Source organism: Salmo salar, chromosome 19 (assembly GCF_965601325.2).
Source record: "Salmo salar chromosome 19, fSalSal1, whole genome shotgun sequence".
Lineage (NCBI taxonomy): Eukaryota > Metazoa > Chordata > Actinopteri > Salmoniformes > Salmonidae > Salmo > Salmo salar.
Window position 1 is genome coordinate 65,661,287 of NC_138309.1, and position 21,797 is coordinate 65,683,083.

At 40.8% G+C, this 21,797-nt stretch overlaps 1 protein-coding gene and 1 non-coding gene across 2 annotated transcripts in view; one reads left to right on the forward strand and one right to left on the reverse strand.

Annotated features, from left to right (window-relative positions):
• Positions 1-1,892: 1,892 nt before the first annotated feature.
• On the reverse strand, positions 1,893-1,964 carry trnac-gca (transfer RNA cysteine (anticodon GCA)). Its single transcript has one exon. It is a non-coding gene; the product is annotated as a tRNA-Cys (tRNA).
• An 828-nt stretch (positions 1,965-2,792) lies between these two features.
• lasp1 (LIM and SH3 protein 1) overlaps positions 2,793-21,797 on the forward strand; it is a 36,755-nt gene continuing 17,750 nt past the window's right edge. The window contains exons 1-5 of the mRNA NM_001140542.1: positions 2,793-2,987; positions 4,303-4,397; positions 5,214-5,298; positions 19,316-19,423; positions 21,292-21,364. Coding sequence (NP_001134014.1) covers positions 2,919-2,987; positions 4,303-4,397; positions 5,214-5,298; positions 19,316-19,423; positions 21,292-21,364 — 430 coding nt within the window. The 5' untranslated portion in view covers positions 2,793-2,918. The remainder of the gene's footprint in view (positions 2,988-4,302; positions 4,398-5,213; positions 5,299-19,315; positions 19,424-21,291; positions 21,365-21,797) is intronic.

The following is a 21,797-nucleotide window of genomic DNA, read 5'->3' on the forward strand; positions in this document are numbered from 1 at the left end:
ACACGGCGCAGTTGTTGATATTCTTACGAGGCATAACCCCAGACTTTGAATGACAGAGGAGCTTGCTTCAGTGCAGGCAATGAGAAGCACAACCACAGGGAAAAAGATTTATTGGAGGAGGTTAATACGTGTGTGGCAAAGCTGGGACTGAGTTTTGAAAAGTTATCCAGTGTGACCACTGAAGGGTGCCCAAACTTGACAGGAAAAATGTTGGCCTTTTGAAAAAGATACAAGATCAAGTAGCTGAGCTGAAACCAGATCAGAAAATTATTTTTCTGCATTGCATTATTCATCAGGAGGTGCTCTGTAAATGTGTTCTGAAAATGAGCCATGTTGTGGATACAGTCACTACAGTGATACACTTTATAAGAGCTAAATCTTTAAACCATAGGCAGTTTGTCTTACTGTTGGAAGAGACAGAGTCGGGTCATGCAGATCTCCCCTACCACCCAAACGTGAGATGTCTGAGTTTGAGGAAGGTGCTTGAAATGGTGTGAGACCTGAAGTTGGAGATTGCTGAGTTTTTACAAATGAAAGGAAAATATGTGGATTTCCTTCAACTGCAAGATAAAGAATGGTTGGCCGAAGAATGGTTGGCCTTCACCGTGGACATCATGGCCCTCATGAATGAACTGAATTCCAAACTACAAGGGAAGGGCCTTTTTGCACATCAGATGTACAGCCTTGTCAAAGCCTTCAAGGGAAACTTACTCCCCCTGACCCGCCAAGTAGAAGACAACAATCTCACCCACCTTCCAACACTACTAGTCTGTTCCTCATCAGATGACCAGTAGTTTTGAGGATTTCAAAGTGTTGTAAAATGACATGCTGTTGGTTTCCTCTCCTTCACCTTCAATGTGGAAAACGCTCCCACTGACCTGCAACTTGAGCGTATCGATCTTCAGTCTGATGCAGTGATTGGAGAACTATTCAAAACAATGTCACTGACAAGGTTCTATGCATCTCTCGATGAACAAAACTTTCCAAAGATTAGGAGTCATGCTCAGAAGATGTTTGTACTGTTTGGGTCAACCTATGTACGCGAACAGACATTTTCAGTGATGAAATATAACAAGTCAAGGCACAGATCATCTCTCATTGACTCGCACCTCTCAGTAATCCTGAGCATAGCGACGTCAGAAACTATACCTGACTTCACTGCTCTAGTCAATGCCCAGAGATTTCACACCTCACACTGATTGAGTAGTTTAAATGTAATGTTGAGCTCTCTCTCTTTCTTGTGTTTTTGTGCATACCCGTTAACAAGAGTTCTGTCCGTGGTGTTGAATGCACAGTGTACTTTTCCCTCCGTGTAGTTTATTGAATGTTTAATAATGAAAATACCTACCAAAAGGAGAACATGGTTGTGTTTTATTTCTGTGCATGTTAAAAAAGTAAAATAAGTAGCATATCTGGATGTGATTTACAGTAGATATATCTGTCGACACAGTCATACACATGATGTATAATCCTGTAATATCATTCTGGCCCGCAATGGCAAAAATATATTCTACATTTTTTTTTAGTCATTTAGCAGACACTCTTATCCAGAGTGACTTACAGTAATGAATGCATAAATGTCATACATTTCATTTCATGCATTTTTTTTTTTTGTACTGGCCCCCCGTGGGAATCGAACCCACAACCCTGGCGTTGCACACACCATGCTCTACTAACTGAGCCACAGGGAAGGCTAATGTGGCCCTCCATCGCAAATAATTGCCCAGGTCTGCTATAAACCATACAGTACTTCCATTTGTACTGCATTACTGCCCTACATGTCTACCATATACATCAGCTTCAGGATACCAATATTGAATAAATAGTATGACGTGTGAAAAACTATTTCAAGCGATCAATATCCTACTGATAAAATATGCATCGCCAAAATGAGGGGGCACCTGGATTTGAACCGGGGACCTCTTGATCTGCAGTCAAATGCTCTACCACTGAGCTATACCCCCGTTAACGATAAACCTTAAGATTTAAGTTTATGTAGTCTACACCACAATTGCCTTTGCTGTTGTTGCACTATGGTGTTCTAATAGTAAGGTGTTTTATGAAGAAAGGCAGCTAAAACAAAAATATTTCTAAACACATCTACCAGCACGGAAAATCTCAGATATGTTACAATGTAAATACGTGGCAATGTAAACCGCTGCCATGACACCAAAGGAGCATGTTCTCAATTTAACACTAGGTCGATCAAATCATTCTAGGCGTTTGTCTAATTCACCACAAAATAATAGGGGGTAACACATTTCTGGTTTCAATATTTGTGTATTTATGTATGTAGCCTATTATGTACTTTTTAAATGGGGGTGTGGGTTACATGTCATTTTTGTCATTTTCTTCTCGAATAATGGTCAACACATGGCATTGTTGTTCTCTGACTGAGCTTGGTTTTTTTTCTTTGATGGTTATTCGCCTAGCTACTAGTACATGTTGAAATTACTGCAACGCCCTAGAACTTGGCACACTCATCCAGGATTGCAACTTCAGTAGGTCTACCCCCTAAACTACAAGTTGCGAATGACTTGAATACCATAACCATACTTGTGCCAATGTTGTTTATAACAGCAAATACAAGACACATCTGCTGTGCTCCTTATAAGGTTATTACGGAGCAAATGGTCTGCTTGAAGGTTGTACATCATTACAGCGGTACCGCCTTCCCTCTCCGCTCTCCGAAAATAAGCCTCTCCCTCTCGCCTCATGACCGAGTTTTCATTTAATCAATTTCGTGAACGCGCGCGCCTAGTAAGAATTGTGCGCTGTCAAAAACCTGACTATTGGAATTTAGAACATCTGCCGATTTACCCGATGATATTTTGGATAGGTTCCCTTCAATAGGTCTACACCAGAATATTAATTTCATTGCGTCCCGTTATTTCTGAAAGAGGATTTCCCCTTTCGCCATGAATCCGTTATGTGGAAGATGCAGTAAAATGGTTTACCCCACGGAAAAAGTGAATTGTCTAGACAAGGTAAGGAGTGGGCATGGTTCGAGCGCATTTTGCCCTACGCATATTCACAGAATAGAATAAACTATATTGAGTTAGCTATCTTCTTTGTGCAAGCGCGTTTTGGGTTCATGGGTGAAAAAAGCAATGATTGATAAATTATCTAGTTGCACTAAAAGTTAATAAGTTTTGCTGTGTCAATGATAGCCTACAGTCTGCCATTGTCTGTTTACATTATACTTAGTCTTTTGGAAAATGTACAATGGATAGGCCAGCATATAAAACATTGTCTGATGTGGGTAGTATTGCTTATCTATCCAGCTCTGGCTAAATGTATCCAGTCCATATATAATAATACAATTTACTCCATGTAACATTTTAATGCCCTGTTTGGGAGCTGATTCATGTTGTAATCGGCTGTAACATGCAATTACAACTGCAAGGTGTGCATGACAAGCTAGACATAAATTCTCCTCTTTACATGACCAGTGAATTGGAAGCTCAACAAATCTCTATGTCCCTCTCTACATCTACAACATGGTGTTAATAACCCTGGTATTGTGAACAGTAGGAACATCATTTTGTTGTGTGTGTGTGAAGCTCATTGCATTTGTCATAGACCTGCCCAAGATCATATCATGTCTATTATCAAACACTTGAGGTTTGTGGCATGTGCTTATCTACCAGATAGGATTTTTGGTTATTGTTATTCTGTGTGTGTGTGTGTGTGTGTGTGTGTGTGTGTGTGTGTGTGTGTGTGTGTGTGTGTGTGTGTGTGTGTGTGTGTGTGTGTGTGTGTGTGTGTGTGTGTGTGTGTGTGTCAAATCTGGAACGTTGAAAGCACAAAAATCCCTCCAAATATATTTTACACTTGCTTTACGGATTTCTTCTAAATCAAGTCTGAAAACTCAATTTCCCATGTCACCCCACTCCGAGACCACACAGGTCAGGAGGATATGGTGGTTTTGTGAGTCATGGAACAGTGGTGCAGCTGTGCTTTAATGTTAGAAGAATGGAATTTTCCCATGCTGTCATTGCAGATTACATTTAATTTGCCATTACACTTGGATTTGATTTTCCCATAGGACAAACATTCCAACATTCATAGATTTAGTCATAGTTGAGTCGTGACACTAGTCCTAAATCATGTAATTTAGCTATTTTACCCTAATATTCCCCCTCTCTCCCTGCTCCCTGTCTCCTTCCATCTCTCTACCCCATCCTTCCATCTTTCTCTCTCTTCATCCGTCCATCTCGCTCTCCCTCCATCCGTCCATCTCTCTCTCTCAACCCTCCATCTCTTTCTCTCCATCCCTTTCTCTCCATCCGTTCTTCACAGTACTGGCATAAAGGATGTTTCAGCTGCGAGGTGTGCAAAATGACCCTTAACATGAAGAATTACCAAGGCTTCGACAAGAAACCCTACTGCAGTATGTGAGTATATCACACAGCATACCATTGATATTATCGTCCATGTTTGTGTTTGTCTGGCAGGCACTGCAAGCACGTTGTCTGGTGTGCTAGGTGCTTTTCATTTGAATTTTCATTCATGCAGGCAGGCAGACAGACAGATAGACAATGATCCCGCCAACTCCACTACAATGAGCTACGGGAATCACAAGACAGTAAGGCTATTGTCATGTCATTGAAAAGGTGATATAGAGAAGTGGGACTAGGCAGACAGACAGACGGGCGAAGGGAGGGAGGGACAGAGACAGAGACAACTCTGTCAGTCGTATGAGGATTGCTTCTTAGAGAGAGAGAGAGAGAGAGAGCGAGAGAGAGAGAGAGAAAGTCTTACATTTTCTCCCACACTCCCCCATGGTGACTAGATAAAATTAACCAAGAAAGGATTGTGCACAGGATGTATGACAGCGTGCAGTTGGCAAACTGACAAACACACACAGACATGCTGCGTGTCCATGTGTGTGCGCACACGTGTGTGTGTGTACTCACAGTAGTGTGTGTGTGTGGTGGGATTACCTGCTAATCCAGGATGTATTTTGCCTGTGTGCACACACCCTTCTCCAGATGGGGGCATTATAGGAGGGCCTTCTTAACATAGATTACCTTAGCTTCAACCACCCAAGTTTAGTTTGGTCAGTGCTCTGGAAAGGCCCAAAAATGCCACTGAAAATCAATTGACACTGGCAAAAAAGCCCTAGAAGAACGAAAAATGTACATTCTTACCCTGTGTATGTCTCTTCACATCCTGCTCTAATATCTCTTCTCTGTGGCTCTTTGTTTCAGGCACTACCCGAAGAGCTCCTTCACCTCCGTGATTGACACCCCAGAGAACCTGCGACTCAAACAGCAGAGCATGTTAAACAGCCAGGTTAGAACACAGATACTACTGAACTCTATGGGCCAGTTTCCTAGACAAAGAGTAAATCTGGTCCTGGACTAAAAAGCACAAAGTACTTTCAATGGAGATTGTCCATTGAAAAAGGCTTTTTTACTGTAGTCCAGGACACTATCTGTGTGCAACTTGCCTATCTGTGTGTATATACCCATATAATTAATTTATTTAACCATTATTTAACTAGGCAAGTCAGTTAAGAACAAATTCTTATTTACAATGACGGCCTACCTCCTTGGCCAAACCCTCCCTACCCAGACGACGCTGGGCCAATTGTGCGCCGCCCTACGGGACTCCCGATCACGGCCGGTTGTGACACAGCCTGGGAACAAACCAGGGTCTGTAGTGACACCTCTAGCACTGCAATACAGTGCCTTAGACTGCTGTGCCACTCTGGAGGTATAAGCGTTTATAAGAGTGCAAAGGCCCTCAAATCAACATCGAGGGCCTCTTTAACCAAATTGAAATTGAAACCAATGTATTTTAGACTAGGAATCAAAGACAACCCAGATTCACGTCCTGTGTGCAGAGATAGACTTTTAAATCCTGACATTAGACCTTACCTTGCAGGGCGCATAGACACTTGGTGTCGTACTGTAACCTCTCTCTAACCTTTTTCCTCCCGTCATTGCTACCCAGGTACCATAGTAATCTTTCTTTAATCCTGTGGCATGACCTCTTCTATCTTTCTTTTCCTCTCTCTATCTCCATCTCTTACTCCGTCACTCAGTAAGACAGATTGAACCCAACTCTCTACCCCGCTGTCATGACAATTGGATTCCTTCTACAACTGATGAATCCCTCTTTACCCTCCTTAGAAACTAACACACTCACACAGACACACACACACTTCATTGACGTTTGCATAGCCCAATTTGAACTCACATATTAGTAATGAGGCCATGGAACACACACACACACACACACACACACACACACCACACACACACACACACACACACCACACACACACACACACACACACACACACACACACACACACAAACACATACTTTATCTATCCAGCAATTACCAACATGGGTACTGCAGACACCCTACTGCAAAAGGTTACAAACCTAGGGGTCGAGATCAAGTTTCCTGGGGGGTTTGCAGGGCCTTACTTAATTTGAGGGGTAAAAAAATGCGATCCTTATTAAATAAATATATTAAATGTATAATGATGAATATCTCTGCAATGCTTTAGGCTAGAAACAACAAACCATAAACATTCAGAGCAACAACCTTCAAATGAGTCACAAATATTTGTTGCCATCAATTGAGCTATTCACTTTCTGAAAACTGCATAAAACCATAAAGCATTTGGCTACTTTGATAGTCCACAGTGTTTTGAATTGTAACGAGGGTCGTATAAAGGGGACCAAGGCACGGCGTGTAGAGTGCTCATACTTCTTTTTAATGAAAACACTTAAACAAAAAAACAACAAAACGACAGCCAACAGTTCCGTCAGGTACACTTGACAAAACAGAAAACAACTACCCACAAACACAATAGAAAAAAACCCATCTTAAATATGATCTCCAATTAGAGGCAACGAGGACCAGCTTCCTCCAATTGGAGATCAACCCAAAAAACAACAACATAGAAATAGAAAAACTAGAACTAAACATAGAAATAGAAAACATAGAAAACCACCCAAAACACCCCCTGTCACGCCCTGACCTACTCTACTATAGAAAATGACATCTTACAAGGGTCAGGACGTGACATGAATAAGAGGTTAAAATGGCTTATAATACAATATTACGACAATATTACGTCAAATTACCGGAAATTTGCTTTAAATTAGCAAACATTTCCTAGCGCTTCCAGGAATTGATCAAATGTAAAGTATGGTTGGGAATCCCTGTAAAAAGGTTAGGAACCCCTGTCGGGCCAATGTGATCATGGAGTCACATGCATTTAAAAATAAATACAAATATTTCATCTTTATTTAACTAGGCAAGTCAGTTAAGAACAAATTCTTATTTTACAATGACAGCCTACCCCGTCATTGTATATGCTCACACATATGCACACTCTCATGTGGCAATGAGCCAAAACTCACACACTGGCTTTCCTTCCCTATTCATACCTCTGATACAAAGCGACTAGATTAAGCAAAGTACTGTACTGAGTGTACAGAACATTATGAACACCTGCTCTTTCAATGACAGACTGACCAAGTGAATCGAGCTAAAAGCTGTGATCCTTTATTGATGTCACTTGTTAAATCCACTTCAATCAGTGTAGATGAAGGGGAAGAGACAGGCAATAGAATGATTTTTAAGCTTTGAGACAGTTGAGTCATGGATTGTGTATGTGTGCCATTCAGAGGGTGAGACAAAAGATTGTGTGCCAAGATTGTGTGTATGTGTGCCATTCAGAGGGCAAGACAAAATATTTAAGTGCCTTTGCACAGTGTATGGTAGTAGGTGGCAGGCGCAACGGTTTGTGTGAAGAACTGCTGAGAACTGAAGAGCTGCTGGGCTTTTCATGCTCAACAGTTTCCGTGTGTATCAAGAATGGTTGCCCATCCAAAGGACATCCAGCCAACTTGACACGACTGTGGGAGGCATTGGAGTCAACATGGGCAAGCAAACCTGTGGAACACTTTCAACACCTTGGAGAGTCCATGCCCGACGAATTGAGGCTGTTCTGAGGGCAAAAGAGGGGCGGGTGGGTGCAACTCAATATTAGGAAGGTGTTCTTAACGTTTTATACACTCAATGTACATTACCATGAACAAAGATGATCCAAACCAAGATGAACAATCCAATACAGAATCTCATGTGCATAATAACTCATAATCCTTTATGCATGTAGTTATAGCTTAAAGTGCATTGTGCATAGCTAATTAGGCACTATGAATGTGTTTATAATGCATTATGAAGAAGGTATTCATAAGAAGTGTTACCTATAACTCTTCCCTAAAACAATAGTCATGGATAAGGCTGGTCTTATCTTTTCACTTGTTGTATGACATCACATTTTATGTATATACATTTTATATATATTTTATGTATGTTTCTGCATATGTACCAAGATGATTAAATAAACCTAAACCTATTACTAGCCACACTGATACCACATAAATCCTCCCCACAGCCAAAGGTCAAAGCCCCCTATCGCTAAAGACGCCCTGTTCTGCTTGTCTTTCTCTATCACTATCTGTTGCTTTTTCTATTCCTTTCTTTCTCCTTCTATCTCTCGTTTCTTCCAAGGAAACGGGAGTATGTTTTGTGTGTTTTTAGGTTAGCAGCCACTATGCACACACAGCTGTACAGTATGTTTAGTATTAGCGAAAATATTAAGTGGCCAGTGTTACATGTAATTCTTCCCACTACCATAGATGCAGCTGTTTTTATATCAATATCGAATCATTTTTGGGTAACAATTAAGTACCTTACTGTGTTGTTATCAATTAAAATCATCAAAAAGAAACATAAATGGCTTCTTACCAAAGAGCAATTTCTCAAGCAACAATTTTGCTAGGACTATCTGGGAGTGGGGAGCTGAAAACTCCATCCCACCAAAACAGACAGAAATTTCACGCGGCCTTTTCAAACAGCTCTTACACTAAAAGGGCATTATCATCCTTTTCACAATTTCACAGTATTATTCCAACCACATAGTGTGGAAATATATATATAAAACACAGGAAAATTGACTGCACTGGGCCTTTAATGATAGTAGATACAGCCATATCTCAAAGATTAGCAATTCACATTTAAGTGAAAGAAATGCCTTGTCTGTCAATTTGGTAAAACTTTTAGGGGAAGGTTTGACAAAAGGGAAATGTTAATGTGATGTTAAACAATATAAATGTTTAATAACTTCTTAGAATCTTCCTATTGTAGGAGGGTACTTTCTGTGAACACTGTATGGTCCTTTCCCCCTCACTCTCACTCACCCGAGCAAGGCCTTTTTATTGTTCATAAACCATAACCATAAAAGTCGATGCACCCCTGCTCTCCCTCACTGAGAAAGCATATTCCTCATAGCATAGCAAGCACATGACTCACATCTGAGTGTGTGTGTGTGTGTGTGTGTGTGTGGCAAGGAGGAGTTCTCTCTTCTCTGCTATGGGTTGTTGGTAATTACTTTAGTACTTGTGGCTCCCAGCAGTTGGAGGCTTTAAAATTACGGGGTGTCTGTGGAACCCGAAATCTTTGGAACCTTCTTCCTGACAGCTAAAAGTTTGAAGCTTCTCCACATGTGCCAAATTCTCCACTATATGCACAGTTTCTGCTCTACTTGTTCGGGTGCCAAGAACAGGCTACTCTGGTAAATCTCAGTGAGGAATGGAGAATGGTGCTCGTTTATTAAAGTTATATCAAAGCTGAATCAATGTCTGCAAGATCACATAATGATAGTACTCTACATAAAATAACCAAATATAATAGAATAGTATAGCGTCATTTCTTATGAGATTTTAGGATGATTGTGCAAACGGTCAAATTTTTATCTTAGGCGTCCAAAAGTCAACAGCGTGCTCCATTAGGTAGGGCTGTTGCGGTGACCGTATTAACGCCACACCGGCAGTCACGAGTCATGACCGCAGTAAAATTCCACGTGACCGTTGAGTCACGGTAATCTCCTTTTATGAACTCTGGACATGCTTTGATAGTACACAACTTGCTAACAGCCATCAGGTCCTAATGGCCTTGTACTCAGTACTCTACTGTCCCTCTAACCACTCTGACATCAATGCAAATGCAATCGAAAATCATCAAACACTTATCATCAAAACGGTATCATGCTTTTAAAACTCACCTCAATGTGATGATCAATTTCAAGAAAGAAGTTCAACAGCAGGTTGAAACTGAGTGTAAAACATGGTCGTTGTGGATGTTGTTTCAAATCCTAGCACAATGAAATAGACAGCGCTTTCTAAGGTGACGATTAATTCGAAACATCAATACACATGTTAGAGCTTATGCTTAGGCTTATGAGCCCAAGTCCCAAAGGCTTACAGTTAGCCTACAATTATAGTGAATTTGTATTTGATTTTGAACAGCCTAGTAACAGGGCATTTTTTATATTTTCATAACTCACTGGGTGACACATTACCTCTAGCTATACAGAGTATCTCACCACCATGCTTTTCCATCTACTCCTCTCTCTCCTTTATTCCTGTCTCGAGCGTGTAGAGGGGCTGTCAACAGTTTAGGGAAATATGTTTCGTTTTGATTTCTAAGACATTGTAAGGTTTGAATCATTCACAATTAAAGTTGGCAAATAACTCTAAATCTAGCGTATAGGACCTGTTTCAAATGATCACATTTACGCTCAACATAGCCACTTCATATGCACCCCTCGCTCCGGAATGGGAAAAATATCCTTCCTATTTTATTCAGCTAAGTTCAATTATATTCTTCTTACTATAAAATCATATAATATATATAATGGCACAGGACATATCTTGTCAGCTAAATGAACAAGCCTACAGCATATGGCATGGCACATTGCCAGATAACATACATTAGGCCAACTCAAATTCTGTTCTTCTGAAATACATTTTCTTCATATCATGTTTCTTTAGACCTGACTAAAATACATATTGGATTTATTGTGTTGATTTATATTAAATTGATTTATTAAACTTTTTTAAAATGTAGATGTTTCAAAGGCGTGCATAAGTGTTTTGTATGCAGCTAAACTTGTTTATCCTTTTAGGGACAGACGTTCCGCTAGCGGAACGCCTCACCAATATCCAATGGTAGAGCGTGGCACGAAATACAAATACCTCAAAAATGCTATAACTTCAATTTCTCAAACATATGACTATTTTACACCATTTTAAAGACAAGACTCTCGTTAATCTAACCACATTAGCAAGCATATATGTCACAAAAAAACAAAACCACAGCTAAATGCAGCACTAACCTTTCATGATCTTCATCAGATGACACTCCTAGGACATTATGTTATACAATACATGCATGTTTTGTTCAATCAAGTTCATATTTATATAAAAAAAACTGCTTTTTACATTAGCATGTGATGTTCAGAACTAGCATACCCACCGCAAACTTCCGGTGAATTTACTAAATTACTCATGATAAACGTTCACAAAAAACATAACAATTATTTTAAGAATTATAGATACAGGACTCCTTTATGCAATCGCGGTGTCAGATTTTAAAATAGCTTTTCGGCGAAAGCACATTTTGCAATATTCTGAGTACATAGCCCGGCCATCATGGCTAGCTAATTTGACACCCACCAAGTTTGGCCCTCACCAAACTCAGAATTACTATAAAAAAATTGGATTACCTTTGATGTTCTTCATCAGAATGCACTCCCAGGACTTCTACTTCAACAACAAATGTTGTTTTGGTTCGAAATAATCCATAGTTATATTCAAATAGCTCCGTTTTGTTCGTGCGTTCAGGTCACTATCTGAAGGGTGACGCGTAAGCTCATTTCGTGACCAAAAAAATCAAAATATTCCATTACCGTACTTAGAAGCATGTCAAACGCTGTTTAAAATACATTTTTATGCTATTTTTCTCGTAAAATAGCGATAATATTCCAACCGGGCGACGTTGTATTCATTCAAAGGCTGAAAGAAAAAAATGGAGTAGTCTCGTGGACGCGCATCTCCAGTCTCACTGTTCCCAGCCTGACCACTCACAAATTCTCCTGCTGTTCTTCGCCCAGAGACTGCAGACACCCCATTCCACTTTCTGGCACCTTCTGAGAGCCAATGGAAGCCTTAGAAAATGTCACGTTACAGCACAGATGCTGTATTTTCGATAGAGATGCTACAGAAGGACAACAAATTGTCAGACAGGGCACTTCCTGTATGGAATCTTCTCAGGTTTTGGCCTGCCATATGAGTTCTGTTATACTCACAGACACCATTCAAACAGTTTTAGAAACTTTAGAGTGTTTTCTATCCAAATCTACTAATTCTATGCATATTCTAGTTTCTGGGCAGGAGTAGTAACCAGATTAAATCGGGTACGTTTTTTATCCGGACGTGAAAATACTGCCCCCTATCCCAAACAGGTTATGTTAATTAACGGTCACTTACCGCGAGACCGGCAGACTTTTGCATGACAATAACCAGCTGACAAAATCTCATGACTGCCACAGCCCTACGCACCACAAGGCAAAATATTTGTTTTGATGGAAACAAAGCACAGGTATGCTACAGTTTGTTAACACCATCTGCTCTAAAATCCACTCACCGTACGTAATTCAGAACAACAATGTACCTTGAAACAACACTGTACATAACTCAAGAAGATCTAAATGCATATTCCTGTGAAAATGATTGAGATGAAATGGTTGACATTCAGATGCTGCATGGACGTTTCACTGGTAAAACGTATCATTCACGATTTGTCACACCTGCTCCCGCTCTCCCTCCCTGGCGCTCAAGGGCGCTAGGCTGCCCAGCATTGCGCACTCCTACCACCATCATTACGCACACCTGCTCCCCTTGTCACGCGCATCAGCGATTCATTGCACTCACCTGGACTCAATCGCCTGTGTTCCTCCCGTTTATCTGTCTGTTGCCCAGATCTGTTCCCCGCTTCAGCATTAATGTTTGTTTGTAATTTTCTTCCCTGGTTCTGACGCTGTTCCTGTCCTGTTCCGTGTCTGTGCTACATTAAATGTTCAACTCCCTGTACCTGCTTCTCATCTCCAGCTTTGGTTCTTACACGATCGACAGATAGAAATGTGAAGCGAGGGTGACCACAAAAATGTGTGTGCAAATTAGGGGTAAAGAAACACATGCACAGAATGTGATTCGGATCTTCAGCTCTGGGGAAGACCCTTCCATGGACAACCTTACAATCGTTAGAGTGGAGGCAACGGTATGGAGTCACCATTGGTTTATTTTACAAAAAAAGTATCGGCGTTCCAGAATCCAGTGAGGAATATTAGCTGGGTGACCAGACTCTCTGGATGCCTCTTCCCGATAGCCAAACAACCTTCTGCGCATTTTATACTTTATACACAAATGTTTTTATGTAGCTCCGGTAGCTCCGCTGCTGCTTTCCCTTCCCTTCCAGTTCTCACTCACCCCCCCCGGCGATGATCAGACATCTTTGTCTGTTACAGCCTACGACATGTTGTACAAACTTCTTTGTCTGTTGTAGGCCTAACTATAAACAGCATGATCACAAACACAAATCGAATTTGGAAGTTGGAAGCACAGAATCATCTAGAATGTCATTGTATGCTGTAGCGTTAAAATGTCCCTTCACTGGAACTAAGGGGCCTAGCCCGAACCATGAAAAACAGCCCTAGACCATTATTCCTCCTCAACCAAACTTTACAGTTGGCACTATGCATTGGGGCAGATAGCGTTCTCTTGGCATCCACCAAACCCAGATTAGTCCGTCGGACTGCCAGATGGTGAAGCATGATTCATCACTCCAGAGAATGCGTTTCCACTGCTCCATAGTCCAATGGCGGTGAGCTTTACACCCCTCTAGCCGACGCTTGGCATTATGCATGGTGATCTTAGGCTTGTTTGCAGCTGCTCGGCCATGGAAACCCGTTTCATGAAGCTCCCGATGAACTGTTATTGTGCTGAAGTTGCTTCCAGAGGCAGTTTGGAACTCGGTAGTGAGTGTTGCAACCGAGGACAGACGGTTTTTACGTGCTATGCACTTCAGCACTCAGCAGTCCTGTTCTGTGAGCTTGTGTGGCCTACCACTTTGCGGCTGAGTCGTTGTTGCTCCTAGACGTTTCCACTTTACAATAACCTCTTACATCTAGACGTTCCGCTAGCGGAACACCTGCTCCAATATCCAATGATAGGCGTGGCGCGAATTACAAATTCCTCAAAAATACAAAAACTTCAATTTTTCAAACATATGACTATTTCACAGCATTTTAAAGACAAGACTCTCCTTTATCTAACCACACTGTCCGATTTCAAAAAGGCTTTACAGCGAAAGCAAAACATTAGATTATGTCAGCAGAGTACCAAGCCAGAAATAATCAGACACCCATTTTTCAAGCTAGCATATAATGTCACAAAAACCCAGAAGACAGCTAAATGCAGCACTAACCTTTGATGATCTTCATCAGATCAAATCAAATGTATTTTTATATAGCCCTTCGTATAGCTGATATTCTCAAAGTGCTGTACAGAAACCCAGCCTAAAACCCCAAACAGCAAGCAAAGCATGTGAAAGAAGCACGGTGGCTAGGAAAAACTCCCTAGGAAAAACTCCCTAGAAAGGCCAAAAACCTAGGAAGAAACCTAGAGAGGAACCAGGCTATGAGGGGTGGCCAGTCCTCTTCTGGCTGTGCAGGGTGGATATTATAACAGAACATGGTCAAAATGTTAAAATGTTAAAATGTTCATAAATGACCAGCATGGTCAAATAATAATAATCATAGTAGTTGTCGAGGGTGCAACAAGCACGTCCGGTGAACAGGTCAGGGTTCCATAGCCGCAGGCAGAACAGTTGAAACTGGAGCAGCAGCACGGCCAGGTGGACTGGGGACAGCAAGGAGTCATCATACCAGGTAGTCCTGAGGCATGGTCCTAGGGCTCAGGTCCTCCGAGAGAAAGACAGAAAGAGAGAAAGAGAGAATTAGAGAGAGCATATTTAAATACACACAGGACACCGGATAAGACAAGAGAAATACTCCAGATGTAACAGACTGACCCTAGCCCCCCGACACATAAACTACTGCAGCATAAATACTGGAGGCTGAGACAGGAGGGATCAGAAGACACTGTGGCTCCATCCGATGATACCCCCGGACAGGGCCAAACAGGCAGGATATAACCCCACCCACTTTGCCAAAGCACAGCCCCCACACCACTAGAGGGATGTCTCCAACCACCAACTTACCGTCCTAAGACAAGGCCGAGTATAGCCCACAACGATCTCCGCCATGGCACAACCCAAGGGGGGGGCGCCAACCCAGACAGGATGACACACCTAGGACATTATGTTATACAATACATGCATGTTTTGTTCAATCAAGTTCATATTTATATAAAAAAACTGCTTTTTACATTAGCATGTGACGTTCAGAACTAGCATACCCCCCGCAAACTTCCGGGGAATTTGCTAACAATTTACTAAATTACTCACGATAAACGTTCACAAAAAGCATAACAATTATTTTAAGAATTATAGATACAGAACTCCTCTATGCACTCGATATGTCCGATTTTAAAATAGCTTTTTGGTGAAAGCACATTTTGCAATATTCTAAGTACATAGCCCAGCCATCACGGGCTAGCTATTTAGACACCCGGCAAGTTTAGCCTTCACCAAAATCAGATTTACTATTATAAAAGTTTGATTACCTTTTGTTGTCTTCGTCAGAATGCACTCCCAGGACTGCTACTTCAATAACAAATGTTGGTTTGGTCCAAAATAATCCATCGTTATATCCGAATAGCGGCGTTTTGTTTGTGCGTCCCAGACACTATCCGAAATGGTAAATCAGGGTCGCGCGCGTGGCGCAATTCGTGACAAAAAAAATTCTAAATATTCCATTACCGTACTTCGAAGCATGTCAACCGCTGTTTAAAATCAATTTTTATGCAATTTATCTCGTAAAAAAGCGATAATATTCCGACCGGGAATCTCCTTTTCGGCAAACAGAGGAAAAATCACAAAGACGGGGGCAGCCAGGGCACGCGCCTAAGCCCACAGTCCCTTGATCGGCCACTTGAGAAAGGCGGTAATGTGTTTCAGCCTGGGGCTGGGATGACGACATTCAGGTTTTTCCCGGGCTCTGAGCGCCCATGGAAGACGTAGGAAGTGTCACGTTAGAGCAGAGATCCTTTGTAAAAGATAGAGATGGCAAAGAATTCAAGAAATGGTCAGACAGGCCACTTCCTGTAAAGGAATCTCTCAGGTTTTGACCTGCCATTTGAGTTCTGTTATACTCACAGACACCATTCAAACAGTTTTAGAAACTTTGGAGTGTTTTCTATCCAAAGCCAATAATTATATGCATATTCTAGTTACTGGGCAGGAGTAGTAACCAGATTAAATCGGGTACGTTTTTTATCTAGCCGTGAAAATACTGCCCCCTAGCCATAACAGGATAACAGCACTAAGAGTTGACCGGGGCAGCTCTAGCAAGGCAGAAATTTGATGAATTGACTTGTTGGAAATGTGGCGTCCTATGATGGTGCCATGTTGAAAGTCACTGAGCTCCTCAGTAAGGCCATTCTACTGCCAATATTTTTCAATGTAGATTGCATGGCTGTATGCTCGATATGAGCATCCCTGCCCTAAATTTTACATATGCACTAAGGTTGAGCAGCAAACTCTATTACACCTGACACTGATATTGATACACTGTACAAAATCTATTGATACTCTGTACAAAAAATCAAGGCAATCAGCTGCAACATGATTTCTAGTTTACATCTTGTATCATTCACATTTGTGGCTAATGTTAGTTAGGTGACTACGTTAGCTAGGTTAGGGTTTAGGGTTCAGACTTGGGCAGAAATTAGTTCTGTTTTGTAGTTTATTTTAAAATACCAACTTTTCAAATACTCAAGGTAGTCAAATATAGTTTATATAGAGCTTCAACTAAAAGGCAACTGTTTTCTGTGATATTCAAATTCAGAAAACCAAATAATAGTTGAAAGTATTTTGAATACCTCTCAGAAAACCAAATAATATTTGAAGGTATTTGAATATAATGATCATAGGCACATGGTTTGGAGGGCTCTTATATATTCAGCTTAATATAGTTTATAGCCTAAAATGAAATACATGAGGGACATGGAATCACCACAACATTAGAGTAGACCACTTTTGCAGCCTCAAAATGACTAACAAATATATTTTCATATTGAGTGACACATAAGGTAGTACAGTAATTCTTGACATCAAGCTCTTATACATGTGCTGTAACTTTGTGATTATTACAATAACAACATTGTTTTTACATAGGACTTTGGAAATAGCTTTATAATTGCATAATAATGGAGTTATTACATACTTGGAATATGGGACAGTCACTATACCTTGTTTACAGTAGTTACAAAATTCTCAGCTCATTGCTATGCAATTAAAATGCAATTACCAAAGTGTTATGTAACAACATGCTAATAAAATGTTGCTCCAATAGTAATTACAGTTGTATTAAACAGGTACAAGAACAGTTTAATTTTAAGTGTCACTGAGAATGCTAACAGTAACAAAATATGGGTATTAAGTATCGAAAGGAAACAAAATATCCCAAAACTGCCTTCTTGAATCAACTACAGACAAGGTAAGTAGAAAATCATGTTAGTTTATATTCTGAGTAAACCATCCCTTTAAAGATGGTATAGTGTGTGTTTAAAACAAGAACACTTAACCTCAGATGTAAAAGAGGTTAGAAGTTGTTTTCGCTCAGCATCCAACTTGCTGTTTGCAATATTTGCAAATGGCTTTGAATTACTCTACAGTATTTTCAGGTATGGTAAAATTAATTGCAGACTTCAAAATTTTCAGTGGCATGTTGAAAGAGTCGTACAGTAGTTGAGCGTCATAACTTATTTGTACTTATCGGTAGAAAATATTGGTAGTAATTTTAGTAAATAGTTGTAGTCACCTCCAAAGTAACTATGTGTTCCTCGGGAAAAATAGTTACTTTCCACAAAGCATAGTAAAACTATAATTATTCCAGGCCTGTTAGGGTTAGGTTGAGGGTTAACTAACATGCTAAGTAGTTGCACAACACTATGGTTGAGGTTAGCTAAAGTTGTGGTTAGCTAAAGTTGCTTTTTAGCTAAAGTACTCAAGTTGTCCCAGACGCGATTCGAACACACAACCTTTGGTTTGCTAGACGTTTGCATTATATGCCACACATCCTCCCGGGCCATCCTCCCTTCTATGGTTTTGCTAAATTTAGCTGTTAAGTACCAGTGTCCTGCCAAAAGCTCACACTGAATGAGGCCTGAGCCTTTTGCCTTTATCATGACTTTACTGACATTTAGGCAGATAGCTAGTAAACTTACAATTAGCAGACCAAGTGATATGGCCAATTAGCTCATATGGTAATTAGCTAGGTAGTTGGCTAGCTTGCTAATTTAGTCAGCCAGTTGGCTAACATAAATACGCCTGCCCATAAATCAACAGAACTGCTTTGAAAATGCCAGCTGTCAATGAAAGAGAAGAGACTGTCTGTTTGACAAACATGAACCACACAGACAGGTGAAAATAACTACATTCTAAAAGCAAATTCAACCATAGCTAGCTAGATAGCTACTAGCTAACGTTAGTGATGCTATCGCTACCTGTCCTATTTGTTTCCCAGTGCTAGCTAGCTAGCCTAGCGTTAGCCCATCGCAGAGATTTCAGATTGTGTGAGAGCAGAGCAACAACGTGAAATAAAATGTACAACCCTCATAGCTATACAATCAACACCCATTGCTTGCCTTGAGTGAGAATATATTATCTATACCACTTCTATAAATGATATTTTTCTCCTTCAACAAAGATGAAAATTTGCCGTTAGCAGGTGCCATATTACAGGACATGTACCAAATTAGCTTCCCTTCATTTTGACTGTAAGATTGATTTTAATTATATCAACAATACCTTTCTTAAATATTCAAACGGAAGTTGAAGGTCATAATTAATCTTTCTCTGTGATTCGAGTGTCACTATTGACAACTTTGTTGGATTTCTTTAATGTCTGTTCAGTAGTTGTCTATGGCAGAATTATAATTTTAAAACCTATCTTCGTGAAAGAAAACTGGTGAATGGATCTGGGCGTCGTGGTGAGCATTTAGGGAATGTAGTTCTTTGTGGACGTGCGCAATTTCGTTCCGGAATATGGAGGGTTCACGGAGAAAAGCATGCATTGCCCGATCAACACTATCACAACCACTAATGTCATAATTGTAGTACAGTATTTCGATTTCAGCCCTCCTACTGAAGTGTCTGTATGACCTACAGTAAGTAAGCAAGTGAAGAAATGTTGTTAGTATGTGAGGTTTTCTGTAAACCTGTGTGTGTGTGTTTCTGTGTGCGTGCGTGTGCGTGTCAGGCGCTGTACAAAGAGGAGTTTGAGAAGAACAAGGGGAAAGGCTTCAGCGTGGTGGCCGACACACCGGAGATGCAGAGAGTGAAGAAAACGCAAGACCAGATCAGCAACGTAAGTCTATTAACTCTGTATCTACATTTTCAAAAACAGAACTAAACCAGTATAGAATCAACATTCCTAATGAGCTACACCCACTTTCCTATCTCCCCCTCTTCTCATTTTGGACCAAAATATTTTAGCTGCAAAGGTCATTGCTACTAGCCTGGTCCCACATCTGTTTACGCTTAATACGTTTACAGATCTGGGACCAAGCTACATTGCTAATAGTGCTACGTACAAAACTGCAGTCCTTCTTTGCAGGCTGTACTGTTTTGTGCTCTCCCTTATCCTTTTTCCATCAGCAAACATAAACCCATTTTCTCCTGACTGACCAAACTAATAGACAGATTTTGTAAAATGGACTGGCTCAATCTATCTCATTCCATCTCTATATCATATATCAGATAAGGCTAAAAGAATGAGACTATTAGAGACTGTACTATTCCCTAGAGGTATAATGGAGAGCCATGGCTAGAATTCAACACTATCTCTCCTCATTCCGCTCTGCTACTGCTGCTCCGGGGGGGGGGGAGAGGAGAGAGAGAGAGAGAGAGAGAGAGAGAGAGAGAGAGAGAGAGAGAGAGGGGGATAGAGAGAAGGGAGTGGAAAGAGAGGGGAAAGGGGAAATATAGAAAAAGGCAAGAGAGAGCAGGGGGAAGAGAGAGAGAGTGAGAGTGTCTATCTGGGGAACAGCAGCAAACTGAGAGTGGACATTCACTTTCTCCTCATAGCTGAGGGAATTTGACCATATAGGGCAACTCCTTCTTGGGCCCTAAGAAATGTCTGAAATGTGACTTCAAGTGTCAGATTAACAGAATCCTCTCCACTGACTCCCCCCTAGTTCTCTCTGTTTATGTTTATCCTTTCATTCTTTCCTCTTACTGTCTGTGTTTCTGTCTAGATGTGTCTTCTCTCTCTCCGGTCTTTCTGTCTCGTCGTTGTCCTCCCCTCTCTCTGCCTGTCTCACATTCTTAACTCTTTATCTCTCTTTGATTTTTCTGAATACTTGCCTCAGTCTGTCTCTAGCTGTTATTGTCTTTATTCTATTCTAGCTATTTTCTCTGTTTTCTTGTCTTTCTGTCTTTTACATACACTCTATATTTGTTATCCCTATTTTCCTCTCGTTCTAAAGCTCCTTAGTAGTTTGTTTACTTCAGGTCGTTTGAGGACGAGGGGGTTACAGAGGGCTGCACTTCACTTCCTCTGGACATTCAGTCCTCTGTTTCCTCCATCCTCAAATTTCAATGGCTGCATTCCAGTAGTTGTACACAGTTCGGACAGATCGTCTCCTTTCCTTTCATGGCCACTTGTCTCCTATAAGGGTTACTAGATACAATTGCTACTGGTTTATGAGAACTACTAACCCTATCCAGCCCTTTAAGACAAGTGGTCATGAAGGAAAGGAAACAAGGAAAGGAACCATTGTAGGATTTTCTTAGCACATGGTTGTGGATGGGAAAGTGATCTCGTTTTAGAACTTTAGAGCAAACCTCCTACCAAAGTTATGTGATCAGGGCTTAACTTGGTTGCAAACGTATTCATTGTTAAATCACTGTTGTCTTTGAAATGTAATTTCCTCTTTGTTTTTTTCAATACCTCCAAAAATGGTACTTCACACAAACCTAGACTATTGCGTTGTTGATGGCAGAATTTGGCAACATAGTGACCCCTTCTGGAATGATCTATAAAGTGCAGTATTCACTCAGTACAATGTATGATGTCTCCGCTGTCTGTCTGTCTGTCTGTCTGTCTGTCTGTCTGTCTGTCTGTCTGTCTGTCTGTCTGTCTGTCTGTCTGTCTGTCTGTCTGTCTGTCTGTCTGTCTGTCTGTCTGTCTGTCTGTCTGTCTGTCTGTCTGTCTGTCTGTCTGTCTGTCTGCAGATAAAGTATCATGAGGAATTTGAGAAGAGCAGAATTAGTAGTGATGCCCCACCCCCAGTGAATGCCAGTCAAGGTAAATACTCCACACACATGCAGGCACATGCGACGTGCACACACTCATACACGCATATACACATACACACAGACAATAAAAAGCATACTGTAACAGACCTGGCTGGGTTCAAATACTATTTTGGGTATGCCACTAACTTATAGACATTTGGAAGTAAGTATTTGGATATATAGAGAGGGAAAGAAAGAGAGAGGGAGGAAGTTAGGGAGGGAGGGGGAAGAGAAAAGAAATAACAACCCAAAAGCCCATTTTGACTTGAGAATTGTTTCCAACCATGTTTTTGCTCATATGGTCTATTATTCATGATTTTTGAAAAGTCAATTGATAAGCTAATAATGCTTCTCACTGACATTCTCAGTACACAGTCCACTATCAGACAGCCTGATGCTCTAATACTACAAATTGTTTTATATGTCTATGTCTTCCTTGCATC